Raw genomic sequence first — 26699 nt, 5'->3', positions numbered from 1 at the left:
TTCATAATCAGGCTGGAGAGGCTTTGCAGGGATCTGCTCGCCATCACAATACAGGGCGCAAAAATTGACATTGCAGTGTTGAAAATTGAACGGGTTTCTTTCATAATCCCCACTAAAAGATGCATTGTCAACAAACCCAATCACTAATTGTTTAGGTAGCTGCCCCAGAAATAGATTTTCCTGATTACACACAAGGCTCCCTGCAGGAATGCTGTAAACCTTCATCCCCACTCGATCAATGGGGTATTTGGCATTGGAGGTGAGCAAAGCTTCTGCATGCACAAGGCGCACTCCCGGGGCTATTTTTACACGTTTTACAAAGAGAGAAGCTGCCAGGAGTTGCACTTTATAATTCTCATTGCCGTCCTTCATCACACAAAATTCATTTCTGCTTCTTGTGAGTTTGACTTTCACATCAACTCCATTAATCAGCAGTCTGTCTTGAAAAAACAGATCGCTATGCAGAGGCCCTAGCAAATCCCATTTACGACTACCGGCCGTGTGTCTTGCTCTCGCTTTGAAACTGGAGTTCCCAGCAGCTGTCAGTAGAGTACTCTCCATGAGTTCTGAGTCATCTTTGTAAAAACCCCCAGCTGTAAATTGTGTACCCAGTGCATCACTACCAAAGTTCAGAATCAGTTCAATCATGGCCCGATAAGAATAGCAATGATGGCTCTGTGTAATGAGCCGATCTCCCAAAGTAACATCAAGCTGGTTAAATAGTGATGCTATAGGGTAGTTGGTCAGGCCCACCCTTGCCCCATCATCAATATCCGTCCCATCCGCCTTTACAATCTTGCAACTCACATACAGCAGAGTGTTGTTTAAATCCGTGTAATGCTCACCATGCCCTGTGATAAAAAATTCCAGGGGTGCGTTGGGTGTTAGCGCTGATAAAGGAGGGATCTCGACATAGGTACTGTTTTCAATACTGGTCGGTGTAGGCGCCAGTTGAAAAAGATCCAGTTCTGATTTAACACATTCCTCTGAAGCAGAATGAATAAATGACATATTGTATTAGAATATGTCTTCCTTGTCACAGAGCTTCCTCTTCTGCGCACGTCTCCTCTTGGTATGACGGGCCTTTTTAACAAGTCTTCTCTTTTTAAGCGGAATAGGCGGGCCCGATGCATAATTCTTCCTGGCTATGAACAACCCTGATCCAGCCTGCCCCCTATCACCAACTTGGGATACAAGATTCCCCGCAACATCTCTGACAATGTTTTTGGCAGCAGATTTCACATGCGGCTTAATGATTTCTAACCCACGCCTCAAAAAAGGCATTGCTTTTCGAAAAAGCCCACGGAACAGACCCCCTAACCCTGTCCTGTACATAATGGGGGCTCCTCGGAAGCCTGGAAGGCCTCCACCGGCTTGTGCCCTGTAGTAAGCCACGTAGTCTTGAGGGTTCCCGTGCTCCTTGATTACAACCATCCTTCACTTTTCTGAGGCCTAAAATGAAGCTTGACAATCACCTTTCCGTTATAAAAACGCACGTTTTTGTCCTGGTCGGTTTTGATTTCTATAGTAACGGTATCGATGTGATGTTTGCTGACTGGTACATAATGTGGACGGTCATAGGTTATTGTGATGAAATCATTGTCTTGCCCTTGCACAGGCACACAGCGCAGTAATGGCACATAGTAGTCACCCACTATCTGGAGCTCTACAATGTCTGTGTAAACATATAAGGTGTTGAATCCAGGGAATGTACTTAACAGATGTCCAAGTTCTCCGCTAACTAGAATGGTATGCGGTTCATCACCTTTAAGGTTAATTTTTCGACCCACTGCATCATACTGTAGGGTTGTCTTAGGGCCGTCCTTGGCACTTGATATAAGCTTGTTCATATTTTCTAACAGTTGTCGGATGCTAGTATAGTATCCGCTTCTCAAAGAAAAATGCCATCTCTTTCTCTCATTAGCAATTTCAAAATATCCAGGAGAAGTTAATGTGTGCCAACTATGCGGATACTGTATCTCTGCGAGCCCTACTTCCCATGACCCTGGAAGATCCAATGATCTTGCTAATTGTATAGTAAAATTAGAATTTCTGTTTTGGGGGAAAATTGCTGCTGACGCATTGCTGGGAAGGGTGATGTAAAACTCCGCCATATCAAAGATGTTGTACTTCAGTCTCCTTAACCCAACTGTTGAACTTCTCTGGCCATCCAGTCCATTTGACTAGAAATTCTCTGTGTCTCCCCCGCCCTCTTTTTGGGATAATTTTCTCTATTCTGTATATGCGCTGTTGGTCAGCAGGAACCTTTTGGAGCTCCTCAAAGTAAAAAGTCCCCTTTACAGGGTCACCAGTGTAATCATTTAATCTATACACCGCTCTTTCCCCCCTTGTCTGCAGTTCTTTGACGATGAATATCTCATCCGTATAGGTTTGCTGATAGACCTTTTCAAACTTACCCTTCAGTCTGGATACCCTGACATGATCCCCCATCTTAAGACATTTGTCCTTTCTTTTTCTTTTTAAAGTTGCCCCATAAAGCCTCATCCACACACCCCTTTCGTTAGACAAATTTACGGTGTTAGGAGCAGTACCGATGCTACGATGGTAAGAGCTATTGTACCCCTGAATAGTATCTGCTAAAATGTCCACAGACCGGTGGGTATTTCTAGCTGTGAAATATCTCCAGAGTTTGTTTTTTAGGGTTCTATTAAACCTCTCTATAACGGCTGCTTTAGTTTCGCTATGAGTGACACAATGATGAATGCCGTAACGTGCTAAAAGTTTCTTCAGTGGAATATTCAAGAACTCTTTACCTGCATCTGTCTGTAATTTTCGGGGTGCACGTCCTGTTTGAAAGATATTCTGGAAAGCGGATATAACTTCCCTCCCTGTTTTATCAGATAAAGGGGAGGCCCAGGCATATTTAGATAACACATCGATAACTGCTAAGATGCACTTTTTTCCATGATTCTCTTTAGAAAATTTGGAGACATCTATGAGGTCAGCCTGCCATTGATGATCTAAGCCAGACACTACTGTTTTATTTCTAGGAAAATTAATTCTTGCAGGCTTATGAAGCGTATAAGCATCTTCCCCTGACAGCCATGTCTTGACTTGCTTCATGGTCAGGTTTTTATCATTTTTTCTAGCTTCCTGAAAAAGGGCATTCACACCTCCATAACTCCCTACACATCCCGGTGTATAATAAATATGACTTAAAAGCTTTTCATGCATCGTTATATTGAAAGACCACTGACAAATGTTCAAGTGTTGACATTAACACAGTCTTGTATTGGTTATACAGAATTCAGAGGGTGCATGGCTCCGCCATCAGAAAAATATCCCTCATCACCACTATCAGAATCAGAAGATAAAGGACTATAACACGCTATTTTATAATACTCTGACCTGCCTGTGCCCCACAAATCACGTCCGCAGTCACAAGCAAACCAGTCTTTACACAAATTGCAGCTCTTTAACTCACAGGGTAGATAGCATGGTCTCTGGGATAGCTCATAATCCATGTTATAGTCTAGATCAGAAAAATCTGCAGAAGCTTTCTGACCACGGCGATTACCACAGGAATCTAAAAGCGGGGTGTCTTGAAGTGTTTGCTGTCTAGGTATTACTAATTCAGAGTCTGCAAAATATAAAGCACATCCTGTTAGCAGTGTATCCGCTCCAGCACCATTTACATTATCATAAATAAAAACATATTTACTTACCATTTGATGTTTTGCAGAATCTGCAATAACAAGGTTTTATAAGTTTGTTCTCTTCAATGAAACTGTATAACTCAGGTCCTTTTCTTATTCTGCGCCCACGCTTGGGTGGTTTGGGGGTCAAATTTACATCAAACAAATCTCCATCAGAGGCTGCCATCTTCAAAAGACTGCTGGGGTTAAATCGCTAGCTGTTCAGGCCTGCCCACACAAACTCCCCTGCCCCTTGCAATGACACGCCCTTGAGCATTGCACATGCCCAGATCACGGGGAGCAAACTCCCCTGCCCCTTGCAATGACACGCCCTTGAGCATTGCGCGTGCCCAGATCACGGGGAGCAAACTCCCCTGCCCCTTGCAATGACACGCCCTTGAGCATTGCGCGTGCCCAGATCACGGGGAGCATGACATGCCCGGGCACGTCCCAAACAAGGCCTAACCCCCCCTTTTTTACTAGCAGACAGACAGAAACACACATGGCTGCTTGCTGCTTGCCTCTTGTGAGCCTGGTTGGCTGCTTGCCTCTTGTGAGCATTTTAATTCCTGTTAATATTCCTTGTCTTTGGCTATAGTGGGGAGGGGGGCAGAATAAATTTTATTCAGGGTGCAAATGGCAAAATATGTGTCTTTAGATTTTTTACAAAGGTAAAAACCAGCTGTGGGTTTTAAAAGGGGCTGTGTTTGTTTGTTTTTTCCCCTGCGTTCGAGGAAATGCTTTTAAAGCCACCTAGAAATAAATACCTTTTAGAAAAAAATGTCTTTTAGAAAAAAGGGGTTAAATGCAGGCTCTGGCTGTCTTTCAGGGGATTCTTTTTCCCCAGCTTTTGAGGCACTGATTTTTAAAACTCCACAAAAATTAAAAGCATCGTTAGGCTAGAATGATTAGAAATAAAAAGCCTTTTTTATTTTTTATTTCACAGCTCCCCAAAGTAGGGCTTGTTTCCCAAAAACACAGGCCTCTGCTAATTATTCACTTAGCTCTTTTGGGTTTTGAATGTCCATAGAAATAGTCTAGGGTTAACAGCTCCCCAAAGTAGGGCTTGTTCCCCAAAAACACAGGCCTCTGCTAATTATTCACTTTACTTAGCTCTTTTTGGTTTTGAATGTCCATAGAATTAGTCGAGGGTTAACCTAATCATGTACCCAGAGGGTTGACTGCCAATCTTGATGGGATTAGGCCAAAACGTCACATCCGGAGGGTGGGGGCTGAGCACGTCACTTCCTTTTAGGGCTGTGCCCTGTTGACGTAATCAGCACGTGGGCTTGTTTACTTTGATGACGTCACTGATCAAAAGTGCTGATAATTTTCATTAAAAAAAGGTATACACTACTTCTACTACTGTCTGCTAAGGCATTGTGGAACTGTTTGGGCAGTGACGGTAAAGAATCAAGCGACTTTGTGTCCTTGTGCTAATGTGCTTTCTCAGTCCAGTTCATTTCATCACTATTATTTTAATGGTAGTTTTCTATCACTTTCATTTTGTAAACCATATTGTTAAAATAAAACAGACTCCTGTAAGAGTATTGATGTCACCATTTAAGGTTGACTGTTAAGGCATCACATTAGATCAGGCTTTAGACTACTTGTGGTTTGCCATGTAGAGCACTATCCCTCGCCTATGTCTAGTGGCCCAAGAAGATCCTTAGAACTGCTTCAGCCTACCGTCCTCCCTGCTTGAAATTGCAAACACAAGATCAGGTGTTAGACATATAACAGACTGCTTGTCTATTGTAGTGCATCCTTTAGTGCAGTGGTTCTCAACCTGTGGGTCGGGACCCCATTTGGGGTCGAACGACCATTTCACGGGGGTCGCCAAACAACGCAGTCCGCCATTTGTCCCCCCTGTTCCTTAGCTGTGCTACTCCCTTTTATTCTATTGGCTTTTGAAAGCCAATAGAATAGACTCTCTTGAATAGAGTCTAATTCTATTGGCTTTCAAAAACCAATAGGAATTGTCCAGGCTGTCTCTGCCCTGCTGAGCCCGCCAAAAGTCCCATTCTGCAAACGGTGCTGCACCAGTTGAGTAGTCCTCGACTTACGACCGGTTGAGTAGTCCTCGACTTACGACCGGTTGGGGGTCGCAGCATTAAAAAGGTTGAGAACCACTGCTTTAGTGACTTGGAAGTGCTATGAATGATTAAGTTTCTAGGTATTTCAGACCAGAAAAGTCATTGCATGGGTTTATGTTGTTGGTTGCTAAATAACCTTTTTTAAATAAGTCAACCTTCTCCAGTCTGGAGCCTTCCAGAGTCTCATACCTGTAGTGCTGGTAAAGCTGCAATAAGTTTTTAGAGTAGAAGCCAGACCAGACCAGGAAAAGCGTATGTGAACACACGACACAAGCGTAAACAGAGAAAGAGGCATTATATTGTGGCTAGTAAAGACAGTTTCTTTGAGTGGTCTATTTTAGACATTGTTAAGATTGGTAGATTGGAATGTAGAGGAATGACGTAGATTAGGTAGACATCTAATCGAGTTGGCTGAATTTACCCCAACAATGTCTCCTGTCCAGAGCCCTCTACAGGCCATCATCTCAATCTGAGAAGAATCTACACTCTCGTATATTGTCTGAAAGTTCTGTATAGGAGAACCAAGGTATTGTTGGGCTAAAAGTAGAAAAAACACTTTAGTCCAATGAGGATAAAGTTCCAGTACTATACTTTTAAGCAGAAGAACTCAGCTTTTTAAGAGCTTTTAGAAGTAGAATGAATGTGCAAAAGGGAAAAGAAAAGATAGGGATTCTTCACTGGCTGTATAATTCTTATGAAGAATTGGGGATTTTGGCAGGTGTAAGTTTCATGGCAAAGTAGAATTGCTTACACTCCTTTTATTGTGCATCAGTTCAGTGGTGGGATTCAAATATGTGAATAACTGGTTCTCTGTGTGGATGCCGGTTCCAGAAGTCCATTCTGGGCCTGGGCAACAAAAAATTAGCTACTGGTTCTGCCGAAATGGTGCGAACCAGCTGAATCCCACCACTGCATCAGTTGGAATGAAGAACAACTTAGCCTTTGGCCTTTGGCCATTCAAGGAGGTGGGAAGAGCATAAAAAACTAAAGTTCAATTTCCATTTCAACTTTCAATATTCTGGCTAAACATATATTCTTTCAAAGTAATTTTACTGAATTATCTCTGTAAATGCTAACTATAACAAAGATACTATAAGCTTTTTACTGAAAAGGATATTTGATACCCTCTGTGGAAAAATGGCTAACCAAGCTGTGGGAGTAAGCTTTGATGTCTGTAATAACTTTGTAAATCTGACATGGAATTCAACTCAACTGGAAACCATTCCTAAACTACAATTTAATTTAGGGAATTCCACCACATCCAAAATGTACATTTCTCTATGTATATGGCCTATATAATTCAGTTTTACAAGTTTATTTAAATCAGAACAGACTCTTAGTAATATGGATTGAACTTTATTATAGCTTATAATTTACTTGGTAAGTTATACTGCATTGATCATTGTTATTGGTATTAATTTTTATTTTAGAATGTGAATGTGATTTAATATGATCAGTTATTTACAGCTGATTTATGATGTACTGGAAAACTGTAACCTCCACAGGTTAAATTCCTTTTATTCCTTTTTATCTATATTTTACTGGATCAGTCCTCTGACCTATTTAGTCCAATTTGTTCTGACAATAATACTTTTATTCCTTCTTTTTAATGGTAGTTAATAAATGTAATGTCTAATAAAAAATACAAAAAAATATCCCTTAGGAATGGCAAACCAGATTATTTGGCTACCACTAATCTACCCCCTGTGGGGCACAGCCAACACTGTAATTTTCTAGAATATATTTGTTTATTCAGTTTGCACAGCTGCCCATCTTGCATATGTGACTGTTAGGGATGTTGAGGAACATTTTTCCTACTTGGAGTTGCATTCCTTAGGGATGATGATGATGAGAGAACACATTTGGGTGGTGAGTGAAGTTACAGTGAGGGATGGGCGTGATTCTAGTGTAAATTTCTCCTGCCCAACGGAGTGAGTATTTCTTCCTGGTTTGGTAAACTGGAAGCAGGCCTTAATAACTTGTGATCTATCAGTTTTCTAGGCAGTAAAAGCTCAGTCTCAGTCATTTGCTTTTGAGAGTTTCCCAGAGACTAGCAAATGAGGCTGTTGGCAAATATCCAGTGCCATGTCTAGGTCTGTCTGGACCCCTGCATGCAGGAAACCCCACATTTCACGTTCACATCCTGTCAGAATTCATCCCTTGCCAGATAACTGGTTGTCCCTGGCAACCATCTTGCCCAGAGTTCCCTTGGCACCAATGTATTTTATTTACAAACATGCCAAGTGAGCTTTGTTTGTCTTTGTGAATTTTAAGCTGTGCTGAAGTTTTAGAAATGTATATTTGATTTTATTAGACCCGATACTGTTATCTAAAACAGATGTGTACAACATACATGCTTATTGTGCTTAAGAATGCATCTGTTCAGGGGAGTCTGGACTTGTCAAAGTTATGATGCAATAGCTGAACGGAGCAGCCTTCTCCAACTTGGTTCCCTCTTGGTGCATTCCAAGATCTCCAGATGAATCCAGAGTTTGCGTCAAAATGATGAAATGTTCTTCATAATTCATACAGTGAGGGGAAAAATATTTGATCCCTGCTAATTTTGTATATTTGCCCACTGACAAAGAAATTATAGTCTATAATTTTAATGGTAAGTTTATTTTAACGGTGAGAGACAGAATAACACAAAAAAATCCAGAAAAATGCATTTCAAAAAAGTTACAAATTGATTTGCATTTTAATGAGTGAAATAAGTATTTGACCCCTTCGCAAAACATGACTTAATACTTACTTAGTGGCAAAACCCTTGTTCGCAATCATAGAGGTCAGATGTTTCTTGTAGCTGACCACCAGGTTTGCACACATCTCAGGAAGGATTTTGTCCCACTCCTCTTTGCAGATCCTCTCCAGGTCATAAAGGTTTCGAAGCTGACATTTGTCAGCTTGAACCTTCAGCTCCCTCCACAGATTTTCTATGGGGCTAAGGTCTGAAGACTGGCTATGCCACTCCAGAACCTTAATGTGCTTCTTCTTAAGCCACTCTTTTGTTGCCTTGACTGTGTGTTTTGGGTTATTGCCATGCCAGAATACCCATCCATGACCCATTTTCAATGCCCTGGCTGAGAGAAGGAGGTTCCCTTTAAGAGAATGCTCCTAATCTCAGCTTGTTACCTGTATAAAAGACACCTGGGAGCCAGAAATCTTGCTGATTGATAGGGGATCAAATACTTATTTCACTCATTAAAATTCAAATCAATTTATAACTTTTTTTGAAATGAGTTTTTCTGGATTTTTTTGTTGTTATTCTGCCTCTCACTGTTAAAATAAACCTACCATTAAAATTGTCCATGGGGTCACGATGGGTCGGACATGACTTCGCAATTAACAACAACCATTAAAACTATAGACTGATCATTTCTTTGTCGGTGGACAAATGTACAAAATCAGCAGGGGATCAAATACTGTTTTCCATCACTATAAGTTCTGCTTCTCAATGTATATGTATGTGATGTCATGGCACACTACAAAAGGAGCAGAGTTTGCAGTGTGATTTGCTGCATATGTTATTTGACGCAGACAGCTGATGTGCATGTGTTGGATAGAATTCCTTTTGTCTTTGGTCAGCTATATTGTCATCCACTTGCAACTCTCGTGAAATTTTCTATTTTACAAAAGTTCCCTTCTGATCGAAAGATGACAGAGTAGTTTTCATAGATAGGAAATGTCCTCCTGGAAGAACCCAGGCAAGCTGGTGTGGCTGAAAGAAGCAAGGAACATCCTCTGGATTTTCACAAGTATAGATGACTATTCCAGTAGGAGTTTTACAGGGCACAAAGAATTGCTTCTCCTAAAAAAGAAAAACAAACGCAAAACAGTTGGAGTGGATTATATCAAGGTTTAACCCTTACCTTCATATTATTCCTCTGATCTATCAGCCTCCCCCACCCCCATCTCCTGTTCTACATTCAGGAAATACATGCTAATAGAAGCTTCAGGGTCTATTTCTTACTTCAGGAGAATAAGAACAAAATGTTGCTGAGAAAAAATTAATCTAGAATTATTGTGATCACAGGCAGTCCTCACTTACTGATCACAATTGGGACTGACAGATCCATTGCTAAGCAATGCAGTTGCTAAGTGAAATATGTGACCACGCTGGACTTAGAGCATCTGTTCTGCTGTGGTCATTAATTGAAGCACCACATATCATTAAGCACAACATCATATGACCATAACTTGCGACTTCCTGCTGGCTTCCCCACTGACTTTTCTTGTCGGAACCTGGCAGTGAAAGTCACAAATAGTGATCATAGGATGTTGTGCTTAATGACCCAAAAGACACTGCAGTGATCATAAATATATTCCAATTGCAAAGCAGCCAGACCACAATCACATGATTGCTGGAATGCTACAATTTTCGAGATTGATTGTAAGCCTACTTTTTCAGTGCCGTCATAACTTGGAACAGTCAGCGAAGGAGGCAGTCAGTAAGTAAGGACTATCTGTAGTAGGGATTTGTGAAATTTGTTCAATGAAAGAATTTGTGCAACAGATTAATTGTAGTTCTCCATGGCTGAATTGGTCTATAATGTGAGAGAAAGGTACAGTAAATAGTACAAAAGTACAGTATTGATGGATTGCTGCTAAGGGAGTGCAAAATGTTCCATGGAGCCGCCATTCTGAGAAGAAAGTGACTGCTTGCAAGTGCAAAATGGCTGGTTTCAAGCATTATGAGGAGTGTTCTGAGTTCAAAACGGTGTTGGTACACTCTTGATCTCTATGATTTTTTAAAAAAAACCTTTGTTCATTCACATTCATGTAGCCTTTTTTCTCTTTCTTGCAGTGTGGAAGGAGACCCTCCAGGAAGCGAGGCAGGAACTATAGTGGATAGTGTGGGCAGTCAGCCATACCGATGTATCCCTGAGGTGACCAAGGTTGAGCACTATGATTTAGTGCCATCTTCCTCTTCTGTCTGTCACGCTCCGTCACCAGGTCTTCCGTGGGCCCAGCGAGCTCGGCTACAGCCAGCCAGCGTGGCGCTGAGGAAGCAGGAAGAGGAGGATAGTAAACGATCAGCACTATCAGACAGCTATGAGCTCTCAACGGATCTTCAGGACAAAAAGGTATCTGGTCATAGATTGTGCTGAGCTTTGAGAGCACCCTTGCTTCTGGGGTTCCTGATGTGCAGGAATAAGATCCTGTGGCTTGCTTGAAGTCCAGTGAGTCAGCATTAATGTGGGGCATTTTGGGAGTTGTCTGAAGGCTGCAGTAAAGGATTTTGTAGATTCAGTCAATGTGGGAACTATCTATGAAATAGGAAAACATGGTCCCACAAAAGCCTTTAAAAGATTAAAGATCCAATATCTGTAAATTGGAAGGGCAGACAGAGGCAGAAACCCTAAGAAAGAGTGCTTAATACTAGAGCATATGCTTTTCACATGAAGAATTCTGCAGGTCAATGTTTTTCATTTTTGGCAACTTCAAAATGTCTGGACTTCAACTCCCAGAATTCCTCAGCCAACAAGTTGAAGTCCAGACAGCTTAAAGTTACCAAGGTTGAGAAGCACTGACCTACAAACCTTCCATGTGCAAAACACATGCTCTAGTATTAACATATAATATTATGCATCATAATATATAATAGGTTGCCAAGGTTGAGAAACACTGCTGTAGGTCAATCCCCAGCACCTCCAGTTAAAAAACAAGTGAGGGAAAGCCTGTGCCTGAGGACCTGAAGACATAATACTCAAGAGCCATCCCTACACCAATAGGCTGCTTTGGATTGAGCTTGCTTCATGTATTTCTTTGGAGGAAATTGACAATATCTTGTGGCTCCTTTTGCTCTGAGAAAATCCTGCGTGATATCTTGCTCAGATCCCAGCTTTTTTGGCTGTTTGGCTTGTTCTTAGCTTCATGTTCCGATTTTCCTATTCTCCTCACTCATCTCCTTCTTGTCTTTTCCGAATCCCTTCTGCCTATTGATACCCATCATAGGTGGAGATGCTGGAGCGGAAGTATGGGGGCTATTTCTTGAGCCGGCGGGCAGCTCGTACAATTCAAACAGCCTTTCGCCAGTACCGCATGAACAAAAAGTTTGAGCGTCTAAGAAGTTCGGCATCAGAGAGCCGTATGTCACGGCGCATCATCCTGTCCAACATGCGGATGCAATATTCGTTTGAGGAATATGACAAGGCCCAGAATGCCCCTTACTTTGAAGGCAAACCTGCCTCTCTGGATGAGGGCTCCATGGCTACTGCTCGACCTCACCTGCTGGATCATGGCCTTCCCTACGGTGGCTCCTGCCGGGCTGGCTTGGACGGTGTCTCCCTGCATTCCTCTTCTGGAGGCTTCTGCAATGACATCACGGAGCTGGAGGATTCCTTCTCCAAGCAGGTAGTTTTCCCTGAAACTCTAAAACTCTTTGCCCAAATGAGACCTTTTTGTCTTCTCCAGCTTCATTGATGCTTCTTCAGACCTTCCCAAAACCTCATTGTTTCTCTGCTATCAAAGTATCTTCTGCTGCCCCCTGAACTAAGCCAATGCATAGAAGGGGACCCCCAGCCTGTGAGTCTCATGTTTGGCCTGAAGGGCCTTTTCCTTATGCTGCAACTAGGCTCTGCTTCATCTACATAGAAGAGAGGCAGAGGATGGGCAAAACTGCTCTATTTCATCACGGTCCAGGTTTCCACTTCAAAGTAGGCTCAGTTGAAGCTGGCAAAGCTGATGTTTTCATTTGTTTTTGCAGCTCACTTCACCCACATCTTCCCTCCCCCCCCAGGCAAAGCAGCAAGAATTCATTTGCTTATAACCCCACAGGGCAAGCAAAGGGAACCTTGTGTCCTCACAAATCTTCTGCCCCTAATCAGGATGAGCCGTTTTAGAAAAGATAATCCCATTTGGGATTGCATTGGAAGCTGAAACATTTCTTGATTTTTGCCTTGATATTACTTGAGTTTTCAGTTGTAGTGGTTTTTACTTTGTAAGCCTCTTTCAGGAAAAAAAAATGGAAAGAAATGTTGGAAAACTAATGAGTACAACGCCAAGGCTCACTGGTTTGTTGGTTTTGAATATGTTACAATCATAATTCTTAGCCGCAAAGTTTCACCCTCTTATTAGCAGCAAGAATAATTGTTCTGTATATACCGAGACAAGCTATAAAAAATGGATCATGACTTAGCAAATCCCTCGTTGGAATTTCACCTCTACTCTGAAATTCTATTTTACTGACTCTTCCTAGGAACCGCAACTAATTCATACACAGTAGATACTCCTCAGAGAATTAATGGCGTATTTCTGTTGTGGAATGCAAAAGTACAGGGATAACCAATCAAGTTCAGCATCAAATAATTAACATACTTTAGTGTTATTAAAATTATGTTTATAGACTGGTTAACAATCCGAGTTCCTTTTAATACCATTTATGTTAGTTTCTGCTGTTTCACCATGTTAGAACCTCTTCATGCTCTGCCCAGGATTAGATACTCCCAGAGCTTTTTGTACCATGTTTGGGTTGCAAAAACTCGGATGACCATTAAATGGCAGGGAAGAGTTATATCCAGGGGTTGTCTGAGTTTTGCATCTAGGGATTCCTTGGCACAGAAAACAGCCTCTTGAGTCTCATTTAAAAAGCACTGATTTTTAGCCTTGGCAAATGAGTAACAAGATGGACAATTTTTCTGACACGACAACAAAGAGATGATAATGGGCCTAATACTTCTCCCTCAAAATGACTTCTCATATAATGTGTAACAACTACTTTATGGTACTTACTGATCTGGAAGCAATCTCTACTCACTCCAAGTCATAGACTGTTCTGAAGCCTGAAATACTGTGTACCAAATAAGTAAGTTCAGGTAAATTCATAGGTGTCTTTGGGGTTTTTGAATATCTGAATGGAAAATATTTCCATTCTCACTTCATCGTATTATGCTGAATCTTGCAACCGATGGCAATGAAACATTAGCTTCTTTCTCTTGGGTTGCCATTCTGTGTCCCAGACTTACTCATGGAAAGCAACAGCACGAGTTGACATTGCACTGCAGATGACTCCCACCCACCCACCCCCAATAGCACTGAAGGAAATGTCAAACAAAAGTCCTTGCAAATAGGAGAGATTATATGAAAACCTTGTATGGAATCCTATGTTTTCCCAGTTAATGGAAGAAAAACAATATCACAGCAGTACTGAAGAAACTTAGTGTGAATAAAACTATTAACTGCATCTTGCCTATAAATCATGCTTTGGATCACTTGTGTTCACAGATTTCATTTCAGTACATCAATACTATAATGAGCTTGATACTATAACAATTCTGCATTCTGCATTGGTAACTTACTTGTCTTCTCACTGTTGCAGTACCATATGTTTCATAAAAGATTATTCAAATGGGAGTTCATTAATTAAAATAAGGTACAGGATTGATTTAATCAGTAGAGAATTGTTTTTTCCCACTTCTTTCTCACAGTATGTACTGAGCCCCTGTCAGCCTTGCGAGGTAGTCCAGTTAAGAAGCACACCCCAAAGTATTAGATCTATCCTTAGGATAAGGTTACATTAATAGACTCTTGCAAATCTGAAAGCCCATTGTTCCCCCCCCCCCTTTTTTTTTTACAGTCAGAGAAATTAGGGAGGTTCCCCTCTGAGACATTTTCCATGTCCCCATTCCTTCTGCAAACTAATCTGCATCTTATCTGACTGTTGTCCAGTCTGTGGCTCTTCCTCCAGTCTCCCGCACCATTACAGTGTCAAAGAGAATCTGCCCTGGCTGACCTCCTTTTCTGCCTCTCCATAGGTGAAGTCCTTGGCAGAATCGATTGATGAAGCTTTAAACTGCCACCCACTTGGCCAGGAGGGAGGACCTGGTGGCCCCACTTTGGAAAAAAGTGAATCCAAGGAGCAGCAGGGTGACAGTGCTGCCACTTCATTCAGTGATGTCACACTCTATCTGGACGAAGGCGCTCTCACGTCACCCCTCTCTCTGGAGCGCCCCCCCAGCACTGAGCCCCCAGAGCCTGCTCCGGGAGTGCCCCTCCCACCACCCCCACGGCCGGAGTACTGGGGGGTGCCCCAGCGGGAGGACAACCGGGAGAATGGGGGTGGGAGCCGGCGCAGCACACCTTGCATGGAATGCCGGGACTACCGCCTTCGGGGCGCTCACCTGCCCTTGCTCACAATTGAGCCTCCCAGTGACAGCTCAGTGGATCTGAGCGACCGTTCTGATCGGGGTTCACTCAGTCGGGGGCTCATGTATGAGCAAGATGGCTGCAGCCCCCATGGCACCCTCAAACATCCTGGCGGGCCTGCCCGCTCCCCACACCCACACCGCCATTATCATCCCGAGCAAAGCCAGCCTCCTCCACCTTTGCCCATCCCACCTCCTCAGGCCCCAGGCCGCCTGCCTCCGCCTCCTCCGCCGGACAACTCAGATGGCGACAACGACAGCCTCAACAGCACCACCAACTCCAACGAGACCATCAACTGCAGCTCAGGATCCTCCTCACGGGACAGCCTGCGTGACCCGCCACCACCTGCCCCAGCCACCACAACAACTGTCGGGCCCTGCAAGCAGACCTACCAGCGTGAGACGCGGCATAGCTGGGACTCTCCTGCCTTCAACAATGACGTGGTGCAGCGCCGCCAGTACCGAATCGGCCTCAACCTTTTCAACAAGTATGACTGGTGTGGGCAGAGCGCTATGAGGAAAACAGTAGTTTAAGCATGTTCAGCAGAAGGCTGTGTTAGGCTCCAGGGCTGGTCTGGCTTACAGAGATCCAGCTGGATTTAGCATGGGCAGGGCGGGGGGATGACTTTGAGTAGCTCTTTGACTTGAGGACAGAAGTGCTATGTCAGCTTTGAGTGTTTTTTTCACTTTTGTTTTTTTTGCTACTTAACATCTGTCATCTTTTCTCAGAGAGCTCCAAGTGACATGCTGTACCTGTAGCTAATTTCATCTCCTGTGGATTAGATTATAATGAAAAAGAATGGCTGGCCAGTGAGCTCAGGGGTCAAGGGGCGACTTGAATTTGGATCTCCCTGGTACAAGCCCAGTCTTTATCACCAAGGATGCATTGGGTATATCCCCGTGTCCAACTGTCTTACAGAATTGCTGTGGCCTTCTCTTTGAAGCAAAGCCATTTGACTGAGATCCTTCTGCCTATTGTAACTTCCAAATTGCTCTCCAAAAGATAGGCAGTATGGGAAGACTCTTTTCTTTGTATAGTCTGGATCACCAATGGAGTATATAAATAACACATAAGGAGCAGAATTTAATGGTCTGGGCATCGTCTGAATGAAATATGGTCTACAAGAAATAAACAGGTCACATTATAGAAGGATTTCTGCTGGTCAAAAATTGAATATTTTATGGAGTTTTAAAAACATGGATACCCACAGTATGTATATATATATATGTTGGGCAACAATTCTTAATCTTCACGCATGCAGCCTTCTATTTCTGAAGGTTTTCCTAGAGACACCCAGTAGACAACCTGAAGGATGGTTATTTTAGCAACTGGATTTTACTTGGAATTGTGCTTTCCAAAAATCTGATTCCCTTTCCTTCTCTCATCCCCAAATTTTGAAACATGAGATTTCAATCCTAAATATATAGCATTATCTCCTTTTTACCTATTTCTACTGCTACCTTTTGCTACCTTAATAAAACAACAACAACATGGGCTCTGCTATACCAAACTTAAGCAAATGAATTTTTTTCCAGCCTGATGGTGTAAGATAAATGATAAGGGGAGAGTTTCATCTTTTTAAAGGACAGGACCATTGCCAGTCTGAAGGTGGAGACCTCACCTAATACCTTTCTGTGCCCCTGTTGCTTTTCCCCAGCTATTCCATTTGAGTGGCTGCTTCCTACAGTGTCTATCAGGTCTTTAGGTCAAAGCAAAAGTGATGGTGGAAGGCTTAGGTTTTAGCTACCTCTGGTCCTTAGAGCTTTAATTGCTGTTGAGCCAGACAGCATCTTTATCACTGGCAGGAAGCAGGCTCTTGGGGGCTGGGAAGCCCGCTGTCACATCACATTAACCAGCTGGAATCATGACTCACATTGAAGCCTGGGGCAATGTGCCAGGATAGGAAATCTCTGTGCCCTTCCTCCTGGAGGCGATCCTTGAGCATTTATTTCTGTGTGCATCCTTCAATCTGGCAATTGAGGAATTAGTCTGGTCCATGATAGGGCCTTTTGGTACCTAAGGCAGGAAATCTAAACCTCCCCGAGACTTAAACACAGATTAATAGATGAGGACAACAGTCTGTGAGGAAGTTCTCTGCTCTAAAACCTGTAATCGTGAGCAAAAGCTGCTCATGCCCACAAGTCTAAGCTCACTGCCTCCTGTTGCTTATCTCTTCTCAGCTCAGAGAATTATGTTCTCTGTTTTGGAGTCCTAAGGTTTTAACAGCACCAAGTGGGACATGCAATCCCTGGAGCACCTTTAATTTAATGCCTCATACTTGTCCCTTAAACTATTACATTCTGGGCAATCAGAAAAAAGAATCTGGTAAGGTATGGCTTGGTGGCGCTTGACTGCTTTCCACTTAATTTCTTGTGGATACAGAAATTCCTTGTCTGCCCCTGCCCCCTCCCCCTCCCCAACCACTGACCTCTTTTCAAAAATCTCAAGCATGTGTTTTGGAGAAACAGAGAATGAAAAGGGTGATGCTGACATCTTGTGGCTGTAAGGGAGCTCGGTTGGTGGCAGAATAGACTTCCGGAAGAACAGACTTTAAAAAGATGTTGAATATTTCTGCCTTCTGAGGCCTTCACTGCTCCTTATCAGCTAAGTTACTGAGGCTTCGAGATATCAGATCACAAGCATGGCTGAACAACTTGCCCCCCCATTCCATTTTTTCCAAGCCTCCCCCCCTTTTCTACGTATAGGATCATACTGTGAATATTCAGTGGTAAATGGCAATGTTCAGCCTTATAATCTTTCCTTCCTTATTATTTAAGGCTTTAGAAAACCAATCTCTCACCCCAAGTGGAAAAGGGGGTTTAAAGAATGGCCCTACTTTCTCAAGTGACATCATTAATTATACTAAAAAAATATAATTTATCTAGCAAGCCATCTGAACAGTCCATTTATTTGAAATATTAATACTCTTCTCTTTGACCGAAGTCAGTGTGGAGGTTACTTTCATAGATTCTGGATTTTAGATCCCATCTTCTCCAGCCCTCTGGCTAGCAGCAGCATCTGGAAGGCAGTAGGTGTAAATGGGATGGCTTAATTCCCACCTCACCTACATCTTCTCCCCAGCTCTTTCTTATACCATGTGTAAGTAAGCACACCTGAAGGCTCATCAATCTGTTGCCAACTATGGCAATGAAACCTCATATGTCAGCTTGGTGGGGCTTTCTGTAGCTGCTTTAAAGGAGGAATATCTGGTTCTGCATAATCTCATTTCATAATCTCCTTAATTCAAGGAGAGAAGCAACCTAGAACTAAGGAGAAACTTCCTGACAGTTAGAACAATTAACCAGTGGAACAACCTGCCTCCAGAAGCAGCGAATGCTCCAACACTTGAAGTTTTTAAGAAGAGACTGGATAGCCATTTGTCCGAAATGGTGTAGGGTTTCCTGCCTGAGCAGGGGGTTGGACTCGATGACCTCCAAGGTCCCTTCCAACTTTATTATTATTATTATTATTATTATTATAAATCTAATTCAGTCTTGGATCTGGTAATGTGACCGATGGAATTCAGGGAAGGGATCAAAATGAACGAAAACTCATTAACTCTCTATAATGTTTAGCAAACTGCAATAAATATAACTAACATTCCATAACTAAGGACGCTTTCACTAGCTTTCTTATTCTCCCAGATAAATGATACAAAACTATATCAGGCTGGGCATTCAGGATACTTTCATAGTGAATATCTAGAATTTTAATATACAGTAGAGACAAAGTTATAGTGTTTTTTTGGAAACAGAAGCTTATTTGGAAAAGGGTCAGTGTTTCTTCTCTAATAAAGGAGATGGAAGGAAAATGGGTTTGGGACAAAAGCAATTTCAGGCAAGTATGAATACATGAATTCTTCTCATCCCACTGGCAGGAAACCAGAAAAGGGGATCCAGTATTTAATTGAGAGAGGCTTCTTGTCGGATACGCCGGTGGGCGTGGCCCGATTTATCCTGGAGCGGAAGGGGCTGAGCCGGCAGATGATTGGAGAATTTCTTGGCAACCGGCAGAAGCAGTTCAACCGAGATGTACTTGAGTAAGGAGATCTACACATTTTTCCTTCCCATTGTCACAATTTTGCTTCGTACAGTCCACCTGGACCCTAAGCCTTATGTAAAGCTATAACTTGCTTGTTTTTAATATTAACTTGCTGTTTTCATGCTATTGAAGACAAGAGAACTTTTGTAGAGAATGACTTTAGATTAGATAAAATATTGGCCTTTAGAAAAGAAGACATATTACTTATTCTTAGATATTTTTAAAAGATGTCTGTTGGAAGAGAGAAATGAACAAATTTTACAAGAAAGCAACAATTTAAACATCATCAAAGAAGTAATCATGCTTGCGGAATTTCTCTTTCTGAATGGTCTCTAGAAGAATCAGCTACTAATTTGGGATGTAGTGCATTTTGTGCTGAGAGAAATGGTTAAATAAAGTGATCCATTATTTTCTTTCTTATCCTACAAACTGCTTTTAAAAATTGTGAAGGGATTTCTAAGAGTTTCTTCAAAGTAAGCCTTACTGTTTATATGAGCATTTTAAAGGAAGTATATGGACTTGGAAATGAAGATGGACAAAGGAAGGAATATCCTTATACGTGTGTGTGTGTGTGTGTGTGTGTGTGTGTGTGTGTGTGTGTGTGTGTGCATACATGCCTTCAAATCATTGTAGACACCTGGTGACTACCTGGACAAGTCCCTATAGGTTTCTTGGCAGGGTTTTTTGGAAGTGGTGTGTCATTGCCTCCTTCCTAGGGCTGAGAGAGTGACTAGCTCAAGGTCACACAACTCATTTTGTGTCTGAGGTGGGATAAGAGCTCATGGTCTCCCGGTGCTCAACCTTATTTGTACTGAACCAATGTGTCTCTTTTCCTTCCCTGTATTTTTCTGCTTCATAGCTGTGTTGTAGATGAGATGGACTTCTCCAGCATGGACCTGGATGATGCCCTGAGAAAGTTCCAGTCACACATTCGGGTGCAAGGTGAGGCCCAGAAGGTGGAGCGTCTCATTGAGGCCTTCAGGTATGTTGAAGATGGAACCATCTTTCCACAGTTTCCTTTAGCATTTGGAAGTATGAGAGGAGAGATTAGTCTAGAAAACAGACCACAGGCAATAGAAATGTATGGCTTTGTCCAAAAATCCCTGTGAATTTGTATTGTCTATGACCATGCTTGACAGCAACTTGTGCAGCAAATCATATCCTCAAGTTAGCACATGTGATGGTGGCATCGTGTAAATCAGTGGCTTCCAACCTTTTCTATACTCCACATCCCTAGAACGCTTCTGATATATTCTTGCACCCCTTACAAAAGATCAAAACAACAGCAACAAATTATGCATATACACTATAATTTTGAAAACCCACATTTTCTTACCCCCTGGAATATTGTTGAGCACCCCCAGGGAGTGTGAGCACCCCCGGTTGGGAACCCCTGATGTAAATGCTATGATTATGTTTTTGTGTCCCAATGTCTGATGCAACTCCCTAATTTATATTGTTTGCTTAATATCATCATGTATGTTTAGTCATTTGTGTCCTTTGTCCTACTTAGCAAACATTTATGATGCTGGATATGATCAGTGGAAGTTGTAATTCCAATACCTTGGATCAAATTTTGTTCTTCAGCTATCATTCTTGTAGATTTCTTGTTGAGCTTCTGCTAGCCTGCTGGTATATTCAGCTAATTGGTTCTTTCTAATATCAGGCTGGCTGAAGATGTTGGTTTGCTAATAATGAAAGGGAATATTGGTGTATTGATTCTTGTGCATAGGTTTTATAGACACAAGTCTCCTAGGTGTGCAGGCTTATTTCCACAGTGTATAAAACATGTTGTGATATGTTTAATATGTCTGCCTGTCTGCCTGTATCTATTGGCATCAGTCTCATCCACTCAGTCCATTTATCAGAGTAGAATGCGAATGTATGAGCCTGACAAAACCATCTACTCTCACACTGAAAGGATGCTCACGGTAAAAAAAAACAAAAAACAGCAGTCTTTTTTCCATTGTAGAGAAATACAATGCACCACAGGCCAGCGTGTGATAAGATTTTCAGCCAATCATCTTGAATAAGTGAAGTAATTTGTCAGGCTTAAGGTGAAGAACTTAGTCTTTAAGAATACCATAGCATGTCTTATTTCTTTTGCTACCACCAGCTGCACTTTTATGAAATAATTGCAGGACTGGAGAATTTATTTTAAGAAGCAGAGATCAAGAGAATTGGACAGAATAATGAGGTGTAGTTCACATGGGAAAGCATGTTCAGAAATGGAGCTTAACTCCCTAAATACTGGGAGCAGCCTTGAGAATATGAGCTTCCTCTCTATGGATCAGTCCCTCCCTCCTCATTTGTCTTACTTGCCTGGCATTCACACTTAGTGAAACACCTTCACAAAATCTCCCCCTTTTTAAAATATTGCTAGAATTCCCTTCTTCGGTGGAAAGTATGAAGTCAGGTTTTGGAGTGACTCTGGAATTCCTGGTTAAGTTAAATCAAAATGCTGCAGATATAAAAGCACAATTTGTTACAAGTCTGTTGTTAGTAATCTCCATTTTCCTTCACCTCATAGATAGTCAGTATTCATTTCTAACTAATGGTTGCATGGTTTACCAGGCACTGGTGTTTCAGCATTGTTTCAGCCACTCATAGTTTCCCTGAGATGGGTGGCATATAAATTTAACAAATTACCAATTAATATTTGAATATATTAATACATGAATCAGTTGGTAAGGCTGTATTAATCAGATTAATCAAAAGATTCATGATCTAAATTTTCAGTCGATTAGCATTACAAAAATTGATTTTATATCTTAAAACTGATAAATAGGTTAATATGCCCATATATTTATATATTACCTGCAAATTCATGGCTAAAGGTTTATTTAGATATTCAAATAGTATCTATGACCAATATTTTTTAATGGTGGGCTATGGCTTGAGCCCAATGTACCGTTCATGAGAACTGAGAAGTGCGTTTCCATCTGAATTGTTTGCTTCTTTGTCATAACCTCAACCCGATTTCTTCCAGCCAGCGCTACTGTGTATGCAATGCCCCATTGGTGCGCCAGTTTCGGAACCCTGACACCATCTTCATCTTAGCTTTTGCCATCATCCTTCTCAACACTGACATGTATAGCCCCAGTGTCAAAGCAGAGAGGAAGATGAAGCTGGATGACTTCATCAAAAACCTGCGGGGTAAGTAAGAATCCTCTTTTTTTAAAAAAAAGTCTCTGGAATTCCCAACATCTTTGCTGCTGTTGCTTCTTTGCTTTTCTTTTGATTCCCATGCAGAATATATGTCATTCACTGCTCTCTTCAGTCTGTACTTATGTGTAATTCTGTGGGAGCTCAGAAAATGGTGAACTGGTGAATGCACCATTTGGTTTCTGAAAGTTTTTAGTTTTCTTTTCTTTAGAGGTGACTCAACAATACTGGACTATGAAAAAATAATAAATAAAAGTAAAGAATAAGCAAATTGTTATATCATTTTTGCAGATGACATCAAGTTGGTGGGAGGAGTAATATCTTAAGGAGTAATATCTTAAGGAACAAAATCATGATTTGAAATTATTTCAGAAGGCTTGAACCTTGGGCCTTAAACCCAGCAATTTCTTCCTTGTTCTCAAAGCTGAGAATACATACTTGCAAGTTTGTGAGCAAGTTTGGTAAAATCTCAGAAGCTAGAGAGATGCAAGAAAAGGTTGCAGCAATTTTGGAGACATGACTTCAGTGCCATTAATTATTGCAAATGATTAAGATAATAAGAAATTAATTACATGGCAAGAAAGAGATTGCGCATTCCAGACTTCTGCTTGTTTTGGTCCAAAATTTATAATACCTAGACATAATTTGTCAATACTTTAATACAAGCTACTCAAAGCTTTGGGTATGAAAATAGTAAGGTGTCATCTTAAACATTGCCTCTCCTTTTTCTTTAGAGGTGACTCAGCAATAATGAACTATGAAAAAACAAGAAAATAAAAATATATAAAAAGCAAATTATTATAATAAATTTGCAGATGACTTCAAGCTAGGGGAAATAGCTAACACCTTAAAAAGCAAAATTGTGGTTCAAAAATATTTCAGAAGGCTTGAATATTGGAACAAATCTAAGTTGTTCATCTGTGTAGGAAAATTCAGATGCAGAGATACAAGATTGAAGAGAACCTGCTTGAGGGCAATGTATATGAGAAGGTCTAAGGGTCCTAGTGGACCCCCAATTGAGTATAAGCCAGCAACGATGCAGCAGTTCAAATGACTGATACAATCTTAGGCAGCATTGCATCCAGACTGTGGGATGTAATCATACCTTTGTGCTCTGCATTGATTACTCCGCATTAGGAGTACGGTGTTCAATTCCGGCCACTGTGTTTTGAAAAGGACATGAAGAAGGTGAAGCAAGGAGAATTATCAGGACAATAAGGTCTCTGGAAACTAAGGAATGGAAAAAAAAACCAGTTACAGTCATGTTTAGCTTCCAAAGAGAAGACTGTCCAGTGAAAAATAGAAATGATTAGCCGTCTGTTGAAACTGGAGATAGAACAAACACTGACTTTTGTTATTTTAAAAAAAAAGATTAGGCTGAATATTTGGAAGAATTTCCTAATGGTAAGAAATGTTAAGCAGCTGAATATTCTATCTGGAACAGTGGTGTCCTGCTGCAAGTTTTTAAAGAGCTGGATGGTCAGCAGTAGTGGATGATTTATAAGGTTCCTTCCAGCTGTCACACTGTATGATTATATGTAACTCATTACCATGAGCAAAGCTACTACCAGTTTCAATTAAAATGGTAAGGAAGTACAACCTGAACTCAATGGTATGATTTATTTCAAAATAGAAATTGATATTGTTTTGATCAAATGCTTTTTAAATGATTTTTTTAATGAAGATCAATTTGGATTAAACATAATAGCCAGAATATTGTGGACTGAAGAACAGCTTCGGTTGACAGACCTCTGTTTTCCATAATAGAAAAAGTTGCCCAGATCATGTTTCTGGGGAATGTTTAGGACCTAGAATTTTCTGGATTATGAACAAATGTTGCCCAGGGCTGAATTGGATAGGATTATGATTATTATGTCTGGTGGCATGGTCAACCAGATGTTTACACTGGATCTGGCACTTTTATCCACCTATCGAATCCTTCCCAAGGACCTGAGATAGGCAGATGTTGTTTGATGGTATAAAAGGTATCATCAAAGGATGTAAGCTATTTCAAGAGAAACTGTCTTTTGCAATTGACTGGTGGTGATTTTGTCAATGCCAATAATGTTTAAGAGTTAGCCGTTGCAAGAAGAGCAGATAGAACTGAAGTGTTTTCCGGTGAGACAGATCTATCAGGGCAACCTGGTCTACCCAAATATGGGATGGACTATACTGCTTCCGCTTTTGCCTTTTAGCCCCAATCTAGGAGCCTTCACAGGCACTCGCATTCTGCGACAGACTATGTGTTAAATTTTAAATTTACTGACAAAGAATTAAAGGGAGACTAGTATGAGAGCTAAATAGCTCGAAATTGCTAGCTGATGAGAACTAAATAGTTCGAAATAGCTATACTAGTCTCCCTTTAATTCTTTGTCAGTAAATTTAAAATGTAACACACAGAACTGACTATAAACAACAGCATGAGAAAGCAGCAGCAATGGTGCACTGGAATATCTGCAAGAAATACTATTTGCTTGCAAGCAGGAACTGATGGACCATAAAATAGTGAAAATAATAGAAAGTGAAGAAGCTACAATACTCTTGAACTTTAGACTTCAAACAGACCTGCCCCATAACACCCCAGACTTAACCATTGTCGATAAGAAAGACAAAAAAGTGTAGATAGTAGATGTGGCAGTAACTGGAGACAGATTAGGAGAAGGAACTGGGGAGAAAAATCACAAAATGCAAAGACCTGCAAATAGAAATAGAACAAAGAAAGCAAAGAAAGAATCAATAGTCATAGGCGCCTTGGATGCAATTCCAAAGCAGCTATTTATTGTTATTTTACTGTAGGCTGTTTGGTGGCAGTATATATTCTCACAGTTCCCAATATGGGAATTGTACTAGCCTAACTTTCAGGGCTGTTGCAGGCTTTGAAAATGATATATGGGTTTATTTTGAACAATTTTTTGCGTGTGAAAAATGCTTTTTTGTCAGTATGCAATCTATGGGGGCCATGTGGTGGCAAAGGACAGGTTTGAGATAAATGGTGCAAGAACAAAGTCACCACTTATTACATAGGTCATTCATTTTCATTTTCTCTTTGTGGCACTTGTTGCTCCCCTTCCCTTTTTTCCCCTCTCCCTCCCTAATGATATGCTGCCAGGGACCTGTGAAATAAAATCTTGCCAGAGATCTGAATGAATTTCTTGCAAAAATTCATTTTTTAAATTACACTGAAGCATAAGGCTGTGACTGGCCTACAAGGCCTAAAACATACAATAGTATGCTATGTGGTTACGGTATTATTAGGCAGACTAAATGTGGCCTTTCTGTTCTCTGTTGACTCCCCCTCTTGGTTTCTTTGCCAGGGGTTGATAATGGGGAGGATATTCCCCGTGACCTCTTGGTAGGGATTTACCAGCGGATACAGAGCCGAGAACTGCGCACCAATGATGATCACGTTTCTCAGGTCCAGGCAGTTGAGCGCATGATTGTGGGCAAAAAGCCGGTGAGTGGAAGCTGTCTTCAGGGATGGTCGACTGTGGTTTGCAAAGAGAGCTTTCCCAAGCACTTATTTTCCAGATCTGTTCCCAGCATGTTCTTCCTCTCTATCCCACCAGGTTCTCTCTCTGCCCCATAGGCGCCTGGTGTGCTGTTGCCAGCTGTATGAGGTCCCCGATCCCAACCGGCCCCAGAGGCTTGGCCTGCACCAAAGGGAAGTCTTCCTCTTCAATGACCTCTTAGTGGTAAGGTCAAGGGGGGGTGAGGGAATTCAGCTTCTTTGGGAAGAGATAGAGTTGGGAAAGTTTCTGTCTTCTCATGCAAAAGTTTTGAAAAACCCAGGTGATGAAAGGCTTGGAACAAGATGGGCGTTGTTGAGAAGCAAAGGGGCCTAGACAGGCTCTGTTTCTATCAAATTGGGCCATTTGCCGGCTTGCCACATCCTGGATCTCTTTTTCTCTTTTGCCTATCTAGTTGAGCCAACGTCACAGAGGAAATACTGAGAGTATTTCAATGCTGGAGATAGACTGATGGATTAGAATAATGAAAATGGGCTTTCTGGTAAAACTGCTTACTGGGAAGGAAAGAGGCCTTTTAAGAAGAAAAGATAGACATATAAACGAAATTTTAAAAATTTATGCCCATTTGAAAGGCGTTTGACTGGTAGTGCCATCATAGTGTTGTAAAATTATTGTTTTTTAAAAAGCAATTTAAAAGTTAGAATTTCAAAGCTGTGTCTGAGAGGGATATCAACGAGAGCTTCCACCATGCAGCTACATCCCAGTTTGCTGTGAAAACCTGTGATGAATTAGACACTCATTTTGTACAGTTTATGACTAATGTGAGATGAAAATACTGGACTGACTCATGTGGCACTTTCTTTAAAAAGTTGCTAGAGTCAATTGCGTCCAGCCATATGAAAAGAGATTCCGTTTTATATCTTTAGTATTACATAAATGTATACGTTATTTTTTCAGTGAGTTGTAGATTAGGAAATGAAGCATGGCGGTTGACTCATGGTTCTCTCTCCTCCATTTAGGTGACAAAGATTTTCCAAAAGAAGAAGATCCTTGTGACCTACAGTTTCCGCCAGAGCTTCCCACTTGTTGAGATGCAGCTACAGCTCTTTCAGAATTCCTGTGAGTGTCCC

General features: G+C 41.4%; 1 protein-coding gene across 1 annotated transcript in view; it reads left to right on the top strand.

Moving 5' to 3' along the window:
• LOC120311312 (IQ motif and SEC7 domain-containing protein 2-like) overlaps positions 1-26688 on the top strand; it is a gene marked incomplete at its 3' end in the record, with an annotated part of 158238 nt that extends 131550 nt beyond the window's left edge. Inside the window, exons 4-12 of the mRNA XM_039350662.1 lie at positions 10557-10836; positions 11708-12106; positions 14506-15383; positions 18774-18935; positions 19797-19919; positions 21927-22093; positions 25417-25556; positions 25669-25794; positions 26589-26688. Coding sequence (XP_039206596.1) covers positions 10557-10836; positions 11708-12106; positions 14506-15383; positions 18774-18935; positions 19797-19919; positions 21927-22093; positions 25417-25556; positions 25669-25794; positions 26589-26688 — 2375 coding nt within the window. The remainder of the gene's footprint in view (positions 1-10556; positions 10837-11707; positions 12107-14505; positions 15384-18773; positions 18936-19796; positions 19920-21926; positions 22094-25416; positions 25557-25668; positions 25795-26588) is intronic.
• Positions 26689-26699: the final 11 nt, after the last annotated feature.

The sequence above is a fragment of the Crotalus tigris genome, unplaced genomic scaffold (assembly GCF_016545835.1).
Source record: "Crotalus tigris isolate CLP2741 ecotype Arizona unplaced genomic scaffold, ASM1654583v1 scf7180000018343.506757, whole genome shotgun sequence".
Lineage (NCBI taxonomy): Eukaryota > Metazoa > Chordata > Lepidosauria > Squamata > Viperidae > Crotalus > Crotalus tigris.
This window is presented reverse-complemented; position numbering and strand designations above follow the sequence as displayed.